Source organism: Macrobrachium rosenbergii, chromosome 27 (genome assembly GCF_040412425.1).
Source record: "Macrobrachium rosenbergii isolate ZJJX-2024 chromosome 27, ASM4041242v1, whole genome shotgun sequence".
In the NCBI taxonomy this organism is placed as follows: domain Eukaryota; kingdom Metazoa; phylum Arthropoda; class Malacostraca; order Decapoda; family Palaemonidae; genus Macrobrachium; species Macrobrachium rosenbergii.
In genome coordinates this window covers 33,719,509-33,741,623 of record NC_089767.1, presented here as the reverse complement: position 1 = coordinate 33,741,623, position 22,115 = coordinate 33,719,509, and the positions used below count along the sequence as shown (strand labels likewise).

General features: G+C 35.7%; 2 protein-coding genes across 2 annotated transcripts in view; one reads left to right on the top strand and one right to left on the bottom strand.

Annotated features, from left to right (window-relative positions):
* The window catches only part of jus (julius seizure), a 470,955-nt gene that overhangs the window by 53,444 nt on the left and 395,396 nt on the right, over positions 1 to 22,115 (top strand). The gene's annotated exons all lie outside the window — the stretch shown is intronic.
* Snr1 (SWI/SNF related, matrix associated, actin dependent regulator of chromatin, subfamily b, member 1) lies at positions 1,480 to 9,464 on the bottom strand. The gene is made up of 9 exons (XM_067129321.1): positions 9,306 to 9,464; positions 7,767 to 7,872; positions 7,027 to 7,165; positions 6,495 to 6,638; positions 4,773 to 4,900; positions 4,319 to 4,485; positions 3,276 to 3,466; positions 2,794 to 2,925; positions 1,480 to 1,619 (listed from the first exon to the last, which is right to left on the bottom strand). The coding sequence occupies exons 1-9, from the start codon at positions 9,381 to 9,383 to the stop codon at positions 1,580 to 1,582; spliced, it is 1,125 nt and encodes a 374-aa protein (XP_066985422.1). The 5' UTR covers positions 9,384 to 9,464; the 3' UTR covers positions 1,480 to 1,579.

Here is a 22,115-nt window from a genome sequence, read left to right as displayed (position 1 = left end):
TTGTACAATCATATCCGTTTTCTAAAATCATGGAAGGTGGGAGTAGAAGAAAATTGTATCTGTCTCTTTCATTACGTGAAACAAAGTTTGTTCCAGTTGGTTTAAAGCTAACGTTTACTTGTTTAATCTATAAAATTGAGGTTATAGTAGATTTTGAAAGCCTCCAAATGGGTTCATAGTCTCCATGAGATATACAGTATCAGGAATATATGGTTCGAGCCGTTTGTACAGTATATCGACGGTACCTGCTTGCTGCGTATTGAATCGTTCTAAATTTTTAATGAAGGCCAGTAGACACTTCATTTCGAATGTGACTGAGCACATAATATACTGCTATAGCTTCAAGGCTAACCATTATATATTAAATCTCATCAGGGCCCCCTGATATATCTTCAAGGCTAATAATTGTTTAGTACTAACAGGCACAGCTCTTCCCCTTCCCTAGTTCAGGCATATATTTTTTCAGCCAAGATTTATTTAACATCCTTTCACTGTTATATTTGGCCTTTGCTAAGGCTTATTCAAATTGGAGTGAATTTATGGTAAAGCATAATTTGTCAAACTAAAGGTGTTTGGTCATGGTCAAAGAGCAAAAGAACACAAAATTCAGGTTAGCTGTTTTGTATGTGATTTGTTGAGAATATTTGTTTGTAGGAAATCATGTTCCAATTCATTTATTTCATTACTGACAAGTTTAATTTGCTTCCAAAGTATTTTGTTTATTTTGGTACCAAAATCCATTTAACGCTTTCCTGCTGCAAATAAACAAGTCAATAAATAAAAAAAAATAGGTTAATCACTCCAGAAAAATAAAACTATGAAAAATATTTTATGATATTGTCAATTTAGTTTTTCTTTGTCTACAGGTTTCAGTGTTATTTCTGTTTCTTAATTTTTACCTGACTGGAGGAATCCATAGGGAGAACCAAGGGTGCCCCAGAGGTTGAAGGCTGAACAATCATATTCACAGTAAAGACATTAAACCCATTCAGGATGAGTCCCCTCCATACAGTGGGGTCCTGCAAGGGAAGGAGCAATACTGCTATCTTTAAAAAGGCAGCTGCCATAGGAGATCCCATTGAATATACACCTTACCCTCAGTGCCTTAAGGGTCATCAGTCAGGGAAAGGTTTGGCTAAATGTTTCCCTTTGTATGGCAGGAGAGGCATACTGACCAATTTCCAGCTATGTCCTCCTTTAAAATTTCAAGAGTACTGTAGTATGCTATCATAAATATAATAACAATCTTTATCAATCCCATATATGAATATGAGTAACTCGATTACACTGCTTTTTAGAAAACCACGTAAGTTATAAGAAAATTTTAGTTAAGTATGATTTAGAATAACCTAGCTATTAATTTTCTTCTTACAGTACATTGAATTTTATGCAATGTACAATTAAAGCTTGCCTTTTCTCTGCATTATATATTACTGTACCAAAAAAGAACAATTATGGTACTGATGAATAAACTATAAATATAAATTATATTTATTATAACTGATGAATACACATGCCTAAAAAAATCTGCTGTCCATGATTACTGGGTTAAAACTATAAGGGTATAAACTGTTCCCCTTTACCATCCAGGAGTAGTATTTGCAAGACGACGCATTCGCCTGAAAAAACAAAAAAATTTTTTTTAGTAAAATGTCAAGACAAAAATTATCATTGAAATATAACTCTCCAGGTGGCATTCATTAATACATATATATATATACTAAAATGACTCAAAAGTTTTGAACGTTCAACATTATTGTAAAATGGTCAACAGTCTAATCTTGCACAAGTTAGCCTGTGCTCAGTTTGGATGTCTGGAAAACATGGGTTTAGTATTCAGCTGAAAGTCATTCAAATAAATTTTACAGGATACGGTTCAGATTTCACGTTTGTAAACAAGTCCCTTCAATGAATAACTTACTGCTCCCACTGACAATATACAGAACAAGTTGGGAAATCCAACAGATCAGTACAAAATCCATCAACACACCATATATGGAGTTTCATCTGCTAGGCAAATATATATAACATGCACACTATAATGAGCCATGAGCACAAGTACAAAGTACGTATTAAACGTTTCCCACACATTCCCTTTGGTCAAAAGCTGCACTCCCTTCTTCCTTGACTTTCCAACCTATTTTCACCTAAGTCTCCAATTCTCTAATTTTGTCTTGCCTACATTTTCATCTTTCAATTAAGAAATGGGACACAGTAAAGCTGAAAAACTTAAGTGGGCTTATTGGAGAAAAGACCACAGGGGATATATGAAAAACACAAGGGAAAAAGAAATGAAGCTGGGACTAATGGGAGACTGCAAAGATAAGATCTTTCAGCAAAATCTGCTATGACATGCAAGGACTACCATAAACATCATATCCTAAAAGGCTAACTTGGCTGTGCCATGCACAAAGAAACCACTGGTTTCTTTACCAAAGCTGTAAAACTTTACATTTTTCCTAAAACCTACGTAGAATATGGTTTTCATTAAGGGTGACGGTGAAACTTCTAAACGTTGAAGATGATACTTAGGTTTGCTGGTACAGAAGTCAACATGACAGTACAACTTCTAAATGTTCAAACTAATTCTAACAGTCACTGGTGTTAAAGTCACATGACAACATATTTCAATGAGAAAGAAACTTCCAATAATTAAAGTGTAGTGCTGTAAACTGATTTTATGCACTTCCAATAATTAGTGTAGTGCTAAAAACTGATTTGGTGCACTTCAAGTGTTAAAAATTATACATTTTCTTCAATACCCTGAATAAGATGGAAGGACTAATTACAAACCTGGTATTTCTGTCCTGATCTCTGATTTTCTTCTCCATTTCAGCATCTGTGAGGGTTTCTAGGAATGGAGACCACTGGTCTGCTTCACTCTGAGATCGGAATGGTACTTCAACACATGGAAGGGGAGCTTCACTGTGGAGGAGAAAAAAATATTGAAAAAACAGTGAAAATATTTCTGCACAAAACTTTGTACTGTATTGTTGTAACAGTGCTATGTTTATAAAACAATTTTTTTTCATTCAAACCTATTACTCATACAATTATGTATATTCCAAGATTCACTATTACAAAAATTTTACAGACTAGGCATTTTCAATGTCTGATAGCTGTGCATATTGAAAAGTCACTGTATTAGCACAATGACAAACTCTAGCGTAGAAAAGAAAAGCAAACCATCTTAAATGAAATATAAGATGAAAAATTCAGCAGGCTAGAACAGCTTACACCTTGTAGAAGTCCAAAAAGAAAACATCTCAACATACCTGAAGGCATATGTTCGCTGATGCCAAAAGAGCTGGCCCCGTACGGAATATGCTATTGCCGTTACAAACTCCCCTCCTAAGCCCAGTTCAGAGCATAATTTAGAAGCAAAATCCTCAGGTGAATTTTCAGGTTCTGACATGTCCCATTCAAACTGATCATTAAGGGAAATGTTCCCAACATGGATATTTAACTGAAATGGAAATGAATATGATTTTCAGTACATGTACAGACAAAGTGGTGTATGTTATTAAATTTACTCAAAATGAAGTGAAAAAACTTTAAGCTCAGACTACACCCTTGGACAAGATCCTACCAAGGTCACCTAATGCAGTCATAACTCATGTACCCACTTTCTCCTATCTGTATTATGCCCTTAAACACACACCAAGGATACATGGCTCTAAAAACACACTACTGTACTGCTTAAAGTGCCCTTATGACCAAGTAAAACTACTGTACAAATAATCACTGCTCAGCCAATTGGGTTCATTACTGTATATTTGGTGCTGAACACTTGAGAATGCCATGTGCTCATTGGTTGAATGATGTCCAATGGGTTGGAGATGGGAAATATTAGTACGGTGACAGATAAGGTGAAAACAGATATTCGAGGAATTACTGTACATGAAAATTTAAGTTAAATATGTTGTAATGTCTGCAAACAATGAAACTAACATGTGCATATTACATTTTCCTTGACAGACTACCATGCTATCCTGGGTTATCTTTTTTTTTTTTTTCAGTTATCAAGGAGTTTCTTACACCCAAGGCATCTGAATAATAGTCTTTAACTACTCCTTGACCTCTCAGATTGCAGGCCCTGGCATAAAATGAAAGTCTTTGTATATGTTTCTCCTTCCTTTCTTTCTTTAAAACTGCAGGTGAAAACCCTTGTGGACAGAGCATACTGTCGTATGAGGACAGCTTATGGGCCTACAGTAATTACTGTATATAAAAACCTACATAATTTTAATAACACGAAAAGAAATAACAGTAACAGCAGCAAAAGGCGACTACTGTATAACTTTATGTACAGCCTTACCTTAATAACTATTCTGGTATCAGAATTTTCTGCAATAATTGACTGAGATGGATACTGGTCAATTTGCTGTTTTATGGCTGTTGAAATTGCTGGCACAAACATAATCGGGTTCAAATCCAAATCATCGCACAAGAGCTCTGCAAACTGTTCGGGGGTGATGAGCATTTCTGAAAATTTATAACGATTAAAAGTATGGTAAAGGAACATAAAAAAAACTTATTGTTGACAAAATACCTAAAAAAGAATATAGGCAAATTGTACCTCAGTGTTACAAAAATATAATTTTTTCCTATAAAATATATCACACATTTTACCACATTTAAATTAAAATCAGAATATGGAACTGAGACTCAAGCATGTCATTTTTAAACTTTGTTACAATCGAATAGTAAAAGATAACATAAAAGAACAAACTGCACTGATAAAATTAAAACACTTTTGTACATCTACGTACCATTTTTGTTCCAAGTAAATGTATCCCTAAGCTTCTGTCCCTCAATCTCCATATCTAAACGAATTGGGACAAGTTCTTCCCGCTGACATGAATTTTCGTGGATCTGGGCAGGATCTAAGTCATCATAACTGGAAGAAATACACAACTCATTATCATAATAGTGTAATGACATGAACATGATAAAACACAATTCTTTAAATTATAACATAATAAAATACAATTCTTTAAATTAAGCAAATAAAAGAAATGGCAGTTCTTTTCAATTCTCTGACTCAGCAGTCCGCTACTTACACTTTTGCAGTACTGCAATTTATCAAATATTATTATTATTATGGTTCAGTAGATGAAACCTATTCATATGGAACAAAACCACAGGAACCACTGACTTGAAATTCAAGCTTCCAAAGAATATGGTGTTCATTAGGAAGAATTAAGAAGAAGTAAAGTAAAATACAGAAAAAAAAGAGATCCCACTTATCAAAAAAGAAAAAAATTAATTAATGAATAGATAGATAAAAAAAACCTCTGGAACTGAGAAGTTCGACAGCGAGGCACATTTACTGTATTGCATACTGTATAATGGTGGAGCTGTTCAGTGAATCTGGTTGCTCTCTGCAGAAAAAGGGGATCAGGGATCAATTGTCAACGTGAAAGATCTCAGTTGAAATACAACTTATGAAAAAGTGACAAACAAGAGGCCATCTGTTGATGGTCCAAGTCATAACTGCTACTATTAGGAAACAGAAACCTACCACCACAAACCACTCTATCTAAAAGAGATAAATCTCTGGCAGAAGCAAACATCCACAAAGGAAAACAGTATTCCATGACCTAAAACAAGTTCCATTGATTTTATCATTGGTATAAATATATGAGGCTTATGGACAATACGTAACTTTTGTGTGGCATTTGCTGACAAAACCTAACTTTTGTGTGGCATTTGCTGAAACTTTCATTGGGTGTTTCTCGAAAGTTAAATGTGAGTCAAAAGTTACACCTAGAATAGTTAAAAGCTTCAGATTCATTCAGCAACGTTCCATACACCTAAAGATTATCACCATTATCCAGAATTTTCTTAAAATTCCTGGAGAGATGTGCAAATTTAGTAAGAATAGGTTCAGGGTGACAAGTATCAACGAGAGGGATACCCTCCGCTGATTACTTAGCTCCAAAATATAAAATCTAAATTCTTCATTAAAAAAACTGGCCAGCCCTTTGAGAATACGTATTAAATTTGACACAGAGGTGTGGTTAAACTGAATAATAATACTAACAATAAACTATAGTACTTCGTACCATTAATATTAATACTTGAAAAATAGTCATCTACATTTTACAGAGCAATTATATTGATAAAAATTGCAGTTACAAAGTGAAATCAGCACCTAAAGTTATAATGAAAAATGAGAAGTGCTCACAGGAAAAGGTGAAAGGAAAGATCATAGACACTGAACTTTTCTTTATTTCAAACAAAGATGAAAGCTCAGCGTCTACGGTCTTTCCTTTCACCTTTTACTGAGAGCGCTTCTTATATTCATGAGCCATGCGTACATTGTGGTATTGGATGATTATGATAAAAAAAAAGGGTTGATATTTCAAATAAAAAAATTTGCAAAATGCACAATAAAAGAAACTTCAATAAACATCTATTCAAACTAAAACATCAAAAGCTCCCTTTAGAAAGAATTACGCTACAATACATTTCAATAACAATCAGCTCACCACATGGGAAATGTCCGAATCTTTTTGGAAATGATACGGTTCCTGTTTATTGGTGTTGCTTGAGGGACTGCGTCCAAATGAGATGAATTAGATATCGTTGGCACCCATGGGGCAGCTGGTTTCTTCACCTGACGCTGTTCAGCTCTGAAAGAAAGTAGTGATATTATAAACAACTATACATATATTTTGACTACTAGTACCTAATAAAAGAGTAATTATCATATATTAAAAATATACATCCAATGCCCAGTTCACTTAAACGTTTACAGTCATGGCTAAATTTTAATGAAATTCTAACATATGAAACTTTACCACTGCTGTTTTTGCAATATAAAAGAAATTCTTTCAAAAGATTCCTAAATGCCTTACAATGAAACATGATATTTTAATGTAAAACAGTAAACTGATTTAGATCTATAATGCAACAAAAAAAAAAAAAGTACATAGCATCCTCACTAAAGGGCTTCATCTTTTTCCTATCTAGACAACTTGAATGCTTTAAAAAACAATGTACAAACTGACTGAGCCATACCTTGCAGCTGCCGCTTCTGGGTCTTGCTGCTGGCGTACAGAGACTGCTTTGTACTTATCTTCATTACCTTCAATGATATCTTCTACCTCTGATGCTCTCAGTAAAGAAATGTTTGATGCCAAAACGTGCTGAGTAAGACCTGAAGTATTAAGGAAATGATTAAACTAATACACATAATACTGAAGATAAATGTACTATTTTGTTACACATCAATACCACAACTTACATATGACTTTAAGGCAATAATTATGTAAGGTAAAATGTTGCATTTTAAAACCATTTACCCTATGTGAAATCTCAAAACAATAAAAAAAAAATAGGGAACCTTGCATCTATTTGAAAACATTACAAATCTTCCACAGGAAGAATAATTTTAAAATACAAACCTTAGTTAATATTTTGTACAAATGAAATCATCTTACTTGACTCATCCAATTTTACATACAACATGACTGATTGGTAAGAGATTCATTTTTTAGAGAATAGCTTAGGAGGTGTGCCCTGAATACTGACTGATACATTTCAGTGTTATTTTTGGATCACACTTGGATCAAAGATTTAAGACACCTACTGAGCTCTGCTTTGGTTTTGTCTAGTTTTGCCAAGAAAAGGTGCCATTAGTCAATTTGTAAGGTATTTTTTCAATAAAATTTACCAGTAAAAAGGAATTCTGTATTCATAAAATACAATTAATACATATGAGTTCCTAAGATGTCAACAAAACAAACAATAATGCTTACCCAACTCCATTAACTTCTTTCGTTCATCATTTGTGATTGATCGGCGGTACATGCCAGGGAATTTCTTGTACAGTGACCCTCGAAACAGTCGAAGGTAGTTACCAACCTTGAAAAAAAATACCATTAGTATATATAAGGTAAACTACTTCTGTAAACTATAAGGAAATTGCTAATAACAAAACTTTCCAACACATGAATGTAGGCATCAGTAGTCAAGACAAGACAGAAGCACATTTCCAAATGCTTTGATTGTAATGGAAAAACTTTACAAAACCGTGGTTAGCGGACAGGCTTTTTTCTGCAGCTAGATTAGTCAAATACTTGCAGGGATGCGTCCTAGCCTTAGCTCCCTCAACCTAACCTGACCTAGGGTGTTGTGACCTGACCTGGCAGGGAGCTCCACCCTGAATATCCCCATCATTCCCTGTTTTAACACAGACATACTAACATACTTTTCCTTTAACCTAACCTGACCTAGGACACCATGCCCTAACCTGGCCAGGTAGGCAAAACCCCACATCCTTCCCTATTTTAACAAACGAATACTAGCCTTCTTTTCCTTAACCTAACCTTAAACTAATATCGTGCATGAGATAACTTACCTATGTTATGGGAGATGAGATCACCATTTACTTTGATGAAGGGGATAGGTGGTGGATGTAGGGTAGGAAATGCGTCGTAACGGAATCTGTTTTTACCCTTCAACTTGGCAACTCCAGCACAAAGTTGTTTCATTGTAAACCGAAGAAGTTCGATTACAGCAAATGTACTAAAGAAAATGTTGTTTACATATTCTGTTGACCCTGTTACCATCATAGGGTGAGGGGAACTGAGCTGCAGTTAGCCTACACCAAAATCTTTCTATAGGATAACTTGCTTATGAGATTAAAAATACACTGCAATCACAGTGCAACAGTTTGTTCTGGAAGCTGTTTCACTTCTCTCAGGTTAGGCTAGGCACCCGTTCCTGGATAACTCTAATAATTTGTCTGGAAACCACTGATAGGCCTGGCCATATCAAGTTAAACTGAAGCCTGGGAGCGAATGCAGAGTGAGGGTTCAGGACTTCTGTATTAGGCATTTCAAAAAGAATATGACCTAACCAGACTTACCTTTGCCTAACCTAACCTCACATGCCGTGCCCTAACATGGCCGGGAGGGTGGTTAGACTTGCCCCCGTCCCAAAAAGAAGTCGTGACTCCTCACAGTGCATTGTAACCTAATCCTGGTGTCAAGGAACACCCAAAATCTAAACCAATCGAATAATCTGCCTTGGGCCATCTACCGTAGCCTACCGGTACCTAATTTACGGTACATCCTCTAGGGTGCCTCCAGCCTGGAAATAATGCTTCCTTTCCTGAGAATCCGTAGCCTAACATAAAAACTTATGCTTTAAAGGCAGCAAAGTCTATCCTACGCCAATTTAAGATCATCCAACGTATCAGCATCCTAGCCCGGGGGTTCGTATAGCTTATCCTCTCCATAACCATTCTCCCTGTAAGATCCGGGAAACTGTTTTTATTTTATTTTAATCCTCACCTCGGATCCAATACACCAAAATTCTCCATTTTCCTCCAACTGGAAGGACACGGGTTTATCTCCGTAAGTTTTAGCCATAGTTGGTCGAGGGAAGTAACGATGGACAGCAGAAGAAGCCGCTTCGGCCACCAAACAATAACAACTAAACGGTTGTCTTTTATTAATGAAGGATTTGTGGTTAGCGCAACTCATTTTTAGATTGCACAAACACCACTATTGCGGGAGAGAGTTTAAGGATATATTTTAACGTATATGTCGTCTGCAAGCGCTTAAATGTCGTAAATTTTATATATATTAATGTTAAATTATGAGCTAAGATTGTAAAAGGATTCTTTTGATCGAAAATTGATTGTATTGGCTTTGTCATTCGCGTCACTTATTTGCTGATTGCGCAACAGTACAACATTGAAGGACAGCGTTTACGCATATTTCTAACGCATATATCATCTACAAGCACATAGAAATTGCAAATATATAAGTATTATGGTTAAATAATAATTAAAATTATAATTTATTCCCTTTTTTAAATTAAACTTATTGATTTCGAGATGTAGCCAAGTGTTTACGGTTTATGTTTTGAATGAAATGCACTCTGGATCAAGCGCAATCTCGACGTGACGTCACTGGGCGTCTGTCACAACTGAACACGGGCGGTAGAAATGAAAGCGCTAGATTCTTTGTAGGATTTTAACACGAAAACTCTCCAAGAATAACATTCTTTAGAGTATCGAATAACATAAGTACGCAGGAAATTAATATTAAGTCTTCTGGTTTGAATATGCGTAGGTCTGGTGCAGAAGAGAAGAAATAAATGAGTTTATTTAAGGAGACTAATCTGTTTTTTCTACTCAGTGAGACAGAGAGGAAGGGACAGCTTTTGCAATAATAATGACAAAGAATGACTGAGTCTAGGTGCTTTTGAAAGGTGTAGAGCTATAGAATGGATATAGTAAGATTGAACGTGACAGGATAAAAATTGTGATAAGTTTCAAAGCCACTCACAAACGCAACGTATTCCAAGAGTATCTTATCTTATTTTGATTTTGTGAAACCAGAAAAAAGAATGTATTACTGACTGTTGGGGTTTTCTATGTGCTTGTGTGAGGCAGAAGATAAGGAATATTTAGCAGTTGATTTGTTTAAGGAAAGTAAGATAGATGTTTTGGCAATTATTGAGATGGATGGAAAATTATAACATTTTCATAAACAGGAAGGGCACAGTAATACAAACGTGGTAGTTCTAGGAATGTATGGATGAGATTGAGTCTAGCAGGAATAAGAGTGTAATGATGAGTGTAATAAGCTCAGGAATGGAATAGAATGAGAGTGTAAGAGGATATCTATTATTTTCGAGTGTGACTTTAGCCTGCTGATTTGGAGAATAACAAAAGATGGTCGTCCTTGGTGATTTAAATACATTTCTCTATCTTTCTAATTTATCTAGACCTTGTTGTCGACCTTTCAGATTACCTAGTTTTGCCCAACCCTGTCCTGTCAATCACAGGCACTTCAACAATTCCAGCTTTTATCGAATTTATTAGATATGGTGTGTATTTCTCACTAGTTCATATCTGACATTCTCTTTTTTTAAATAACCGTTTAAGAATCTTCTTCTCAGCTTAATCCCTAGTCGAAGACGCCGTTTTGAATGAGACTTTTCCAGGTGTTTCTATTCTATCTCGTATCTTCCCATCGTCTGTTCCTTTGTCTCTCGTGTCTTCTCGGATTCATTCTCTTCATCTTCTCATAGGCCTACCTCCCTTCGTGTCCTGTAGTAAACTCCCCATCACAGTCCTACCTTTGATTAGATGTAGGATTATCAATAGACACACCTGGAAAACATAACTTTTTGATTCAGAAAAAAGCTGCTTCTCAGAATCAAAGTATGTAGACTAATTTTCGTAAATTTCTCGTCGACTTATAAAGACTTTAAATCACAACATAAATATTTCTAAGAAATCAAAGTTTTTAGTCTAATTTCATGGTTTGGTGAGCCCCTAAAAAAGGACGTAAGCCACCCGTGCCAAGGCAAGGTGACGGCGGAGGAGCTATAGCATCATGGAAGGTGTGGTGGAATCCTCCAGTTCTCCTCGATGCTGTTCTGGATAGACTGAGTTATTCATGTTTTAAGGGTGCTTGGTCATTTAGAAGGCGTCCGGGAGGCGCTTAGAACGCCATTCCTCTCTCTCTCTCTCTCTCTCTCTCTCTCTCTCTCTCTCTCTCTCTCTCTCTCTCTCTCTCTCTCTCTCTCTCTCTCTGTATCACACAGACAGCACTCACATACCACCTCCAATTTTGTTAAAATGTCATGATATCCTCAGAGATATCTGAATTTAGTCTAATAACTGTTAGATTTTCACTTTACAAGCGATTCTGCATATTTTCATATTGTAAGGCTACTGATCAGCTAAAGAAGAAACTGTTTATTCTGTTGAAAGTGGAATTAAAGTTAAGATCCACGTCTGAAAGAAAAACATGAATAAAAAATTTGGAGTCAGTTATTGAAATTGCAATCTAGATCATATTTTTGCGTAGTTTTTAACATTGCGCAAGAATATCTTGTCTGTGACATATCTGTCCCAAATGAAAAATGTATAACACACAATGATGGAAGGTTTAGAGGGAAAAACAAAGTAATATTAGAACAGGCAGGATTTGTACAAATCAAATATTTATGTTAAAAATCTCTCTCTGATGTTTTCTGTTGCTGATTACGAGAAAGCATTTGTAAACTCTGCATACTAGTTTCATGGAAAGTCTTGCGTCACTATGGCATTCCCATTAAATATGTGAACTTAACTGAAGTCTTCCATGAAAGGATTAGATGTTAAGTTAATGATGATAGGGTCTTTTCAAGTGAATTTACAGCAAATAGCGAGGCGCTGCAAGGTAATGTTATTTCACCTTTGCTGTTTTCCCTTCTCAGATTCCACAATGGAAAAAGTGGTCGGGGATGGAAGAGAATGTTTGGATTGATTAACGATAGAAAGTTGACATCCTTAGTAGATGCAGATGAAGATGAATTAATTAGCAAAGCACCACGAGATTTATCTAGTAGAGGATCAGTGCTTTCGGTGTACCTTACTCGGTGCACTGTAGGCATTACTAAAGGTTGTTAACTTGTTTGCAGTGTCCTTTCAGCCCCTAGCTGCACCCACGTTTTAGTCTTTTACTTTACCTCCATTCCCACTTCCTTTCTCCCATCTCGCTCTCCAACCACACCAACTCCATCTCTTACTGTCTGAAGAGCTGGATGGACAAAAGTTCCTTATTGCTAGGCTTCATACCCAAATTTTCATAAATCATAAATCATCACAAGATTAACAGAGCTTGCACAACAGAATGCATCACATAGCGAGAGAGACGGTACTTGAATAAATATAAGTCAGAGAGACGTCAATGGGTACAGAATTTGGCAAAAGGGATGAAGGACACTAGTTAGAGAAATGTTTATAAAATGACCAGCATTTGTAAACATCGACAAGAGGCGGGTTCAATTAACGTTAAGACATCATTAACATAAAATACGTTGTTGTCACTCGATAGTTCCGTGTACAGTGAAATGTATATTGTGTATAATGAAAATCATATTATTTATAATGAATTTTTGGGATAATTTTTGCGTTTCAAAAGTACTGTGAATAGTTAATATGAGCGGAAGACAACAATGGATGATAGGGAACAGTATGACCAACTAGTCGTTTGGACGTGAGATGGCTACGTATGATTATAATGCATGTTAACTATAGTAAGTTTATTTTTTTTTTGCAGTATTGCAGATTATGCACTTAATATTTATTATTGGAAGGCCGTCGTACTGTAGAAATAACAAAATAAGACATAATTACATAAAACCGTTTAAAAATAGGCTAGGCAAATAGGTCTAGGCCAAGCCGAGACAGATTCAGTCGAGTTAGTGCTAGACCCATGTTGGACTAATGGCCATTTAACCCACTGCAACCCCGCCCCCTCTTAATTTTGTGTTGGGGTACCACAATGGTAAACCAGGGTTTTTAGTGGCTCGGTACCCATTGCATAGTCAAAGACAAGGATGCATTCACCTGACTGGGGTGACTGTGCTTTCCTGTACCTTTCATCTAACATGACTTAGGCCTAGGGGCTCATAAATTGTTTATTGAATTATAGGGATACATGGTAGTGTTGCCTTCATTAGCCTAACTTAACCTAACCAGGGTTACTGCGTCCTCCCTGATCAAGGCCGACCCCTTCACCTAACCTGACGTAGGGCACCGTAAATTATAAAGGAGCAGTATTTCTTTGTTTATGTGCTTGGATTATTTGTTGTTCTGTATTCCTCCCTTCTTTTCCTTTGCAAACCTACCCACTGTGGTCTTATTATTAGACTTCGTTTGTAAGTGTTTATGTGTATGTATGTGCTTGCTTGCATGCATACGTGTGTGTTTGTAATAGGCTAACCTACCATTTCTGACAGAATTAATGCCAGACGCTATGAGAAAACCATATTTCACACTTAAAATCTTGTTTTATATTTCTCATATTTCACACTTAAAACCTTGTTTTTGTTTAAACCAATAAAAATCGCATGCAAAATATCAGAAAACCGTAGGCCTACATCATATTTAAAATCACTGGCCTCCTAACAAGGCTAGCCTATGCCACCCATTTCAAATATGTGTATGTTATTGCCTAGTAAAGTACAGATAATGTGTATTCCCAGGTAAATATTATAAGTGTTATTGTTTTGCAACAAGTTTAAGTTTTCACTGATGTTAATTACATTATGCAATTCCTGCATTCTTTGTGGTGGAATGTAACAACTGTCTAATATATGCTGAAGAAACTAGGCATATGGGCGTTTTAAGACAGCAGTCCATGTTTTGAAAGAGGTATATCTGCAAGGCAGATTAGGTCGCTAAATTTATTTTAGGCTGTAGCAGTACAGTATTTAAACATATAAGTTACAAAGGGTACTAATATATTAAATTTTTAAAAATTTATGGTGTTTGTGTAATAGACTGAAAACCACTTCTATACTGTACTGGTGTATGTATTATATATTATGGCAATGTATTTTAATTCAGTAGTGTGATAATTGTTAGAACTGTAAATTGTAATGATAAGTTTTAAGACATTCACATTCGCATTGTGGGTACACTAATGGAAATACAGAACTGTATGTATTTGGAAAATGTTATTTTTACTATTAGATAAAAGTTCAGCCATTGAGTATCAAGGCTTGATTGTATATAAATACAAGTTTTAAGCTACCCCTTTTGGGGAATGGCTTTTATAATATATATATATATATATATATATATATATAATATATATATATATATATATATATATATATATATATATATATATATATATATATGTGTGTGTGTGTGTGTGTGTGTGTGTATGTTTATATACATATATATATATATATATATATATATATATATATATATATATATATATATATATATATATATATATATATATATGGTGGTACAGGTAGCCTATCTGATACCCACTTAACTGCAAAAACCTTTTCCCCTTCGTTTCCCGTCTTTCTCTAATTACTCTCATACTTCTCTTTCCCCTTTATTTCTTTAACCTTCCACTCGCTTCCTCCTCTAATGCCCACTCTTTTTCCCATTAGCCTTCGTAACCTTTCTTCCTAATCTTCCTGTAACCCTCCTGCTCTTTCCTTACCTAGCCTACTCTCTTGTCGTAACTTAAAGTACTTTTCATCTCTTCCTTAACTCTTCACTCCTGTTTTAAACTCCATTCCTCACTCCTCAGGTAACTTTACTCCCTAGAGGAAAACGAAAAATTTTTAGGTTTCTTCCAAAATCATTTTATTTTCTACTTCAACAATTCTTCAGGCGCAGGCAGCCGAACGTAATAACTGGATGCATGTGACAAAGTATATAATTTTCAGAAAAAGGGCGTCACAATGCCTGAATCTGTTCAGCTGAACTTCAGATTTATTTATTTACTTATTCAATGTTATTTCTGTACATTTGAGAGTAATGTTGTAGAATTTTTTTGTCATTTATTAATGCTAGCGGTCAAAGGATTACTAGAATTTATTGGGTAAGGTTAATCATATTTATACAAGTGTGCCCTTACCGTCAATAGGTCAAGACGGTACGTCCCAAGCCTAGAGAAGTCAAGTACATAATACTGCTTACTGTCGCCAGGCTGGACGACGGCAATTCTAACATTTCCGAGTGGTTTCTTTGCGGGTATTTGTTGTTTTTTACTAAACAAACTTTTGGTAGCAAGAATTTTTTTTTTTTATTTACACCAGTGTCTTGCATGCTCGTGTCTTTATCCTTACATTTAAGAAGAATGAAGTGTGTCTTTTAATTTGTAGACTTCTCTCTCTTTCCTTCGTCATCTTCCCATGTTTTTTTCTGTTTTCTCACCCACTTTTGTTTCCTGCTTGCTCCTGTTCCTTGTACTCCTTCTTCCTCTCTTCCTTTGTCATACGTGGGAAGAAGATGCCCAAACGTCATGCCGTGTTGTCCATTCTTGTACGAGTCCATTCTTCTCTTTACAAAGCACCCCGCGGATGATTTTCTCTCTCTCTCTCTCTCTCTCTCTCTCTCTCTCTCTCTCTCTCTCTCTCTCTCTCTCTCTCTCTCACACACACACACACACCAGGGCGGGGGTGGGGGGCGTGTCCTTAAAGAGATGTCTAGGAAATGTAAAATGGGACAGGACGGTAATAACAGTTTGATTCTTGTTATGAGGCAGATAAGGTGATGGTAAGGAGTTAGGAAGATATGTAAGGAGAGTTATATTGATTGTAATATCTTTCTATTATTAACTTGAAGAAATGTTGGGCAAATAAAACACACCCAGGGATTAAATTGCTGCGTGTTAGACAAATGAAGTGAGAGAGAGAGAGAGAGAGAGAGAGAGAGAGAGAGAGAGAGAGAGAGAGAGTTGACTTAATGTTGTGTATTTCAAAGGACTGAAGGCATCTGCAATGCGCTGAAGTAGGCGTGTGTGCTGAGGCACTTCCTTCCCCCCTCCTCCTCTTCCTACTCCCTCTCCTCCCTCCCTCCCCCCTCCCCTCCTCTTCCTCCTCCTCCCCCCTCATATTTAATTTCAAACTTTGTAACGGTTCTAACCGACGCTTAATATCTCGGTCGTATGAAAGGAAATTATCTTGGGAAGGAATCAGTGGTGTTCATTTTTTGCAGGTTTTGCAGTGAGGACGTTTGTGTTAATTCATTTTGATCTATTTTTGTCCTTAATTTCAAAATATTTGCTCCAGTACTTTTGATTATCAGCGGTTTTTGTGGACGGAACTTATAATTTTTTTCTGTATCATATTTTGTCCCAAATTTAAGAAATTGGTTTCAATATTTTTTTACTATCATCTGTTTTTGTTTTTATGTTGGTATATTATTTACTACCAACGTATAGCATTCAGTTATAAGTAAATTGACTGGTTTATGCATACATTATATAATGCTATCAGTCAACTCTTGCGTCACTCCAGGGGATACACTGGGTCTTAATGAGTTCTTCCCAAAATGTTGGTCCTGTCAAAATTTGAAATGTTCTCGTAATTGCAGCTTACTTACACCAAGTACTTAATACACATTATTGAGTTTTAATAAATGTATGTAAGAATTAGTTGAAATTAAATTGATTTTTTGGCACCATTCAAATGCAAACAACTACTGGTATGATAAGTTATAGTCAATCTAACTGGCACAAGTAATGAAACTGATATTTAGCATGTGTAATCTACTCTTATCATCAAAAGTGACTGTATTATGTCTAATTTCTCAGTAAAGTTGAAGTGACTAGCTTGTAGAGTACCTGGCCTTGGGTTTCAGTTCTGTCATGTTAATGAGTTTTGTCAGATATTTTGCAATCGTGTATGGATTCAATTTTCATATTTTTTCTCTGCATTTCCTGGTGTTCATGTTCACATTGTATATAAGTGTATTCAATCTTAAGTTTGTTTTCAAGTATGAATGAACTTTGTATTGCTTATAAACTTTTTATTGCTAATACAAGCAATGCAAGGAGGGGAGAGAAGGGGGTGTATAAACAAAGAAGTTACAGCAGGTAGTTAAGCGATGAACAGCTGGGTGGAAGTTGATTGGTGATTAAGGGCAGGGACAGTTAATTTAATCATAATGGATTTCATCGCTTAACTACCTGCTGTAACTTCTTTGTTTATACTCCCCCTTCTCTCCCCTCCATGCATTGCTTGTCTGTGTCAGTTTGCTTTACACTACCGGTGTGGGTAGGTGTCTTTTTTTTTTTTTTTTTTTTATTGGCCCCGGCCTTCTTCTGCTGTTCTGTTCCTTTTTAAAATACTTTTTAAATATTTTTATTTTAATATCTTGTGAGTTTTTTAAGGTTGTCCCTTTTTTCTTTTTAATTGTCATTTAACATGGTGTTAAGTATATAATGTGTATACCTTTTAGTGTTAATACACAGTACTGTTTAAGTTCATCGCTTTTTCAGCCTACAAGATGTATCAAGAGATACGAAACGTCGGCGTAACAATAAATGGATAAAGAAGAAAGAACGCCTTTCTGTTACTCCAATTTGCCTATATATATATATATATATATATATATATATATATATATATATATATATATATATATATATATACATACATATATTATATATATATATATATATATATATATATATATATATATATATATATATATATATATATACATATACATATATATATATATATATATATATATATATATATATATATATATATATATATATATATATATATATATATATACACTCACATATATATATATATATACTGGCTTGTATATTCTCTGTTCTCCTTATTCGTGATGTTAATAATTTTCTCACATTATTTTCAAAATAGTGTAGGTGTCTTGGGCCATTTTCTCAACCCCTCGTTTTTAGAGTTTAATAAGTGAATGAATGGTTTTAATTCCATGCAAAAGAAGAAGAAGAAGAAGAAGAAGAAGAAGAAGAAGAAGAAGAAGAAGAAAACGACTTATTATTTACACCACGTCTTATGTCAAGCCCTTGTTTAATGTAAATGACCTAAGGCAATGTATCTTTTTTAGAATGGGGTCATACTTAAGCCTAACGAAGCAATTAGGAAGAGAAGGTTCTGTGATGTTGAAAGGGGGAGTTTTTTTTTTTATTCCATGTATCAGCTTGTGGAGGTGTTTATTTTTCAAAATAGTCTTGGAGAACGAAGATGGGAGATAGGGAGTGGATGTTCTTGTTTCTTATTATTTGAAGAACTCGTCAGTATGTGGATGTGAACCTAGTTTTCAGAGTCCACAGGTGAATGTGACTCTAGTTTTTCAGAGTCCATAGGTGGATGTGACTCTAGTTTTTCAGAGTCCATAGGTGGATGTGCATCTAGTTTTTCAGAGTCCATAGGTGGATGTGAAAGAAGAGGGAGATGTGCATCTAATTTTTCAGAATAGGTGGATGTGAAAGTTTTTCAGAGAAGGTGGAAATCGAGTCCATAGGTGGATTGCATTATTTAGTCCAGGTGGATGTGCATCTAGTTTTTCAGAGTCCATAGGTGGATGTCATCTAATTTTTCAGAGTCCATAGGTTTAATAGTCTTTCAGAGTAGAAATGCATCTAATTTTTCAGAGTCCTAGGTGGATGTGAATCTAGTTTTTCAAGGTGATGTGAATCTAGTTTTTTTAGGTGGATGAATCTAGTTTTTCAGAGTCCAGGTGGATGTGCATATAATTTTTCAAGAGTCCATAGGTGGATGTGAATCTAGTCTTTCAGAGTAGATAGGTGGATGTGCATCTAATTTTTCAGAGTCCATAGGTGAATGTGAATCTAGTTTTTTAGAGTCCATAGGTGGATGTGAATCTAGTCTTTCAGAGTAGATAGGTGGATGTGCATCTAATTTTTCAGAGTCCATAGGTGAATGTGAATCTAGTTTTTTAGAGTCCATAGGTGGATGTGAATTTTTTCAGAGTCCAGGTGGATGTGCATCTAATTTTTCAGAGTCCATAGGTGAATGTGAATCTAGTTTTTTAGAGTCCATAGGTGGATGTGTCTAGTTTTTCAGAGTCCAAGGTTTGAATCTAGTTTTTAGAGTCCATAGGTGGATGTGAATCTAGTCTTTCAGAGTAGATAGGTGGATGTGCATCTAATTTTTCAGAGTCCATAGGTGAATGTGAATCTAGTTTTTTAGAGTCCATAGGTGGATGTGAATCTAGTTTTTCAGAGTCCATAGGTGGATGTGAATCTAGTTTTTCAGAGTCCATAGGTGGACGTGCATCTAGTTTTTCAGAGTCCATAGGTGGATGTGAATCTAGTTTTTCAGAGTCCATAGGTGGATGTGAATCTAGTTTTTCAGAGTCCATAGGTGGACGTGCATCTAGTTTTTCAGAGTCCATAGGTGGATGTGAATCTCCAGAGTAGGTGGATGTGAATCTAGTTTTTCAGAGTCCATAGGTGGATGTGCATCTAGTTTTTCAGAGTCCATAGGTGGATGTGAATCTAGTTTTTCAGAGTCCATAGGTGGATGTGCATCTAGTTTTTCAGAGTCCATAGGTGGATGTGAATCTAGTTTTTCAGAGTCCATAGGTGGATGTGCATCTAATTTTTCAAGAGTCCATAGGTGGATGTGAATCTAGTCTTTCAGAGTAGATAGGTGGGTGTGCATCTAATTTTTCAGGGTCCATAGTTGGATGTGAATCTAGTTTTTCAGAGTCCATAGGTGGATGTGCATCTAATTTTTCAGAGTCCATAGGTGAATGTGAATCTAGTTTTTCAGAGTAGATAGGTGGATGTGCATCTAATTTTTCAGAGTCCATAGTTGGATGTGAATCTAGTTTTTCAGAGTGGATGTGCATCTAGCATAGGTGGATGTGCATCTAGTTTTTCAGAGTCCATAGGTGGATGTGCATCTAGTTTTTCAGAGTCCATAGGTGGATGTGAATCTAGTTTTTCAGAGTCCATAGGTGGATGTGCATCTAGTTTTTCAGAGTCCATAGGTGGATGTGCATCTAATTTTTCAGAGTCCATAGGTGAATGTGAATCTAGTTTTTCAGAGTAGATAGGTGGATGTGCATCTAATTTTTCAGAATAGTTTGAATGTGAATCTCAGAGTCCATAGGTGAATGTGAATAGTTTTTCAGAGTCCATATGTGAATGTGAATCTAGTTTTTCAGAGTCCATAGGTGGAATGTAGTTTTTCATCTAATTTTTCAGAGTCCATAGTTGGATGTGAATCTAATTTTTCAGAGTCCATAGGTGAATGTGAATCTAATTTTTCAGAGTCCATAGGTGAATGTGAATCTAGTTTTTCAGAGTCCATAGGTGAATGTGAATCTAATTTTTCAGAGTCCATAGGTGAATGTGAATCTAATTTTTTCAGAGTCCATAGGTGAATGTGAATCTAGTTTTTCAGAGTAGATAGGTGGATGTGCATCTAATTTTTCAGAGTCCATAGGTGAATGTGAATCTAGTTTTTCAGAGTCCATAGGTGAATGTGAATCTAATTTTTCAGAGTCCATAGTTGGATGTGAATCTAGTTTTTTCAGAGTCCATAGGTGAATGTGAATCTAATTTTTCAGAGTCCATAGGTGAATGTGAATCTAGTTTTTCAGAGTCCATAGGTGAATGTGAATCTAATTTTTCAGAGTCCATAGGTGAATGTGAATCTAATTTTTCAGAGTCCATAGGTGAATGTGAATCTAGTTTTTCAGAGTAGATAGGTGGATGTGCATCTAATTTTTCAGAGTCCATAGGTGAATGTGAATCTAATTTTTCAGAGTCCATAGGTGAATGTGAATCTAGTTTTTCAGAGTAGATAGGTGGATGTGCATCTAATTTTTCAGAGTCCATAGGTGAATGTGAAACTAATTTTTCAGAGTCCATAGGTGAATGTGAATCTAATTTTTCAGAGTCCATAGGTGGAATGTGAATCTAATTTTTCAGAGTCCATAGGTGAATGTGAATCTAGTGGAGGTGGATGTGCATCTAATTTTTCAGAGTCCAGGTGAATGTGAATCTAGTTTTTCAGAGTCCATAGGTCAATGTGAATCTAGTCTTTCAGAGTAGATAGGTGGATGTGCATCTAATTTTTCAGAGTCCAGTTGGAGTCCAGTTTTCAGAGTCCATAGGTGGATGTGCATCTAATTTTTCAGAGTCCATAGGTGGATGTGCATCTAGTTTTTCAGAGTCCATAGGTGGATGTGAATCTAGTTTTTCAGAGTCCATAGGTGGATGTGAATCTAGTTTTTCAGAGTCCATAGGTGGATGTGCATCTAATTTTTCAAGAGTCCATAGGTGGGAATCTAGTCTTTCAGAGTAGAAGGTGGATGTGTTTTCAGGGTCCATAGTTGGATGTGAATCTAGTTTTTCAGAGTCCATAGGTGGATGTGCATCTAGTTTTCAGAGTCCATAGGTGGATGTGCATCTAGTTTTCAGAGTACCTAGGTGGATGTGCATCTAGTTTTCAGAGTCCATAGTTGGATGTGCATGTAGTTTTTCAGAGTCCTTAGGTGGATGTGCATCTAGTTTTTCAGAGTCCATAGGTGGATATGTATCTAGTTTTTCAGAGTCTTTAGTTGGATGTGAATCTATTTTTTCAGAGTCCACAGGTGGATGTGCATCTAGTTTTTCAGAGTCCTTAGTTGGATGTGAATCTAGTTTTTCAGAGTAGATAGGTGGATGTGCATCTAGTTTTTCAGAGTCCTTAGGTGGATGTGCATCTAGTTTTTCAAAGTCCATAGGTGGATGTGAATCTAGTTTTTCAGAGTCCATAGGTGGATGTAAATCTAGTTTTTCAGAGTCCATAGGTTGATATGAATCTAG

What these genes read in the sequence shown, in the direction of transcription:
- Snr1 (XM_067129321.1), bottom strand. Translation starts at nt 9,383, where the DNA reads ATGGCTAAAACTTACGGAGATAAACCCGTGTCCTTCCAGTTGGAGGAA. An exon ending in TTTGGTGTATTGGATCCGAG is followed by an intron (nt 7,873 to 9,305) that starts GTGAGGATTAAA and finishes TTTTTTTTCAAG; the next exon opens with GTTGGTAACTACCTTCGACT. An exon ending in CAGCGAACATATGCCTTCAG is followed by an intron (nt 2,926 to 3,275) that starts GTATGTTGAGAT and finishes TCTCCTCCACAG; the next exon opens with TGAAGCTCCCCTTCCATGTG.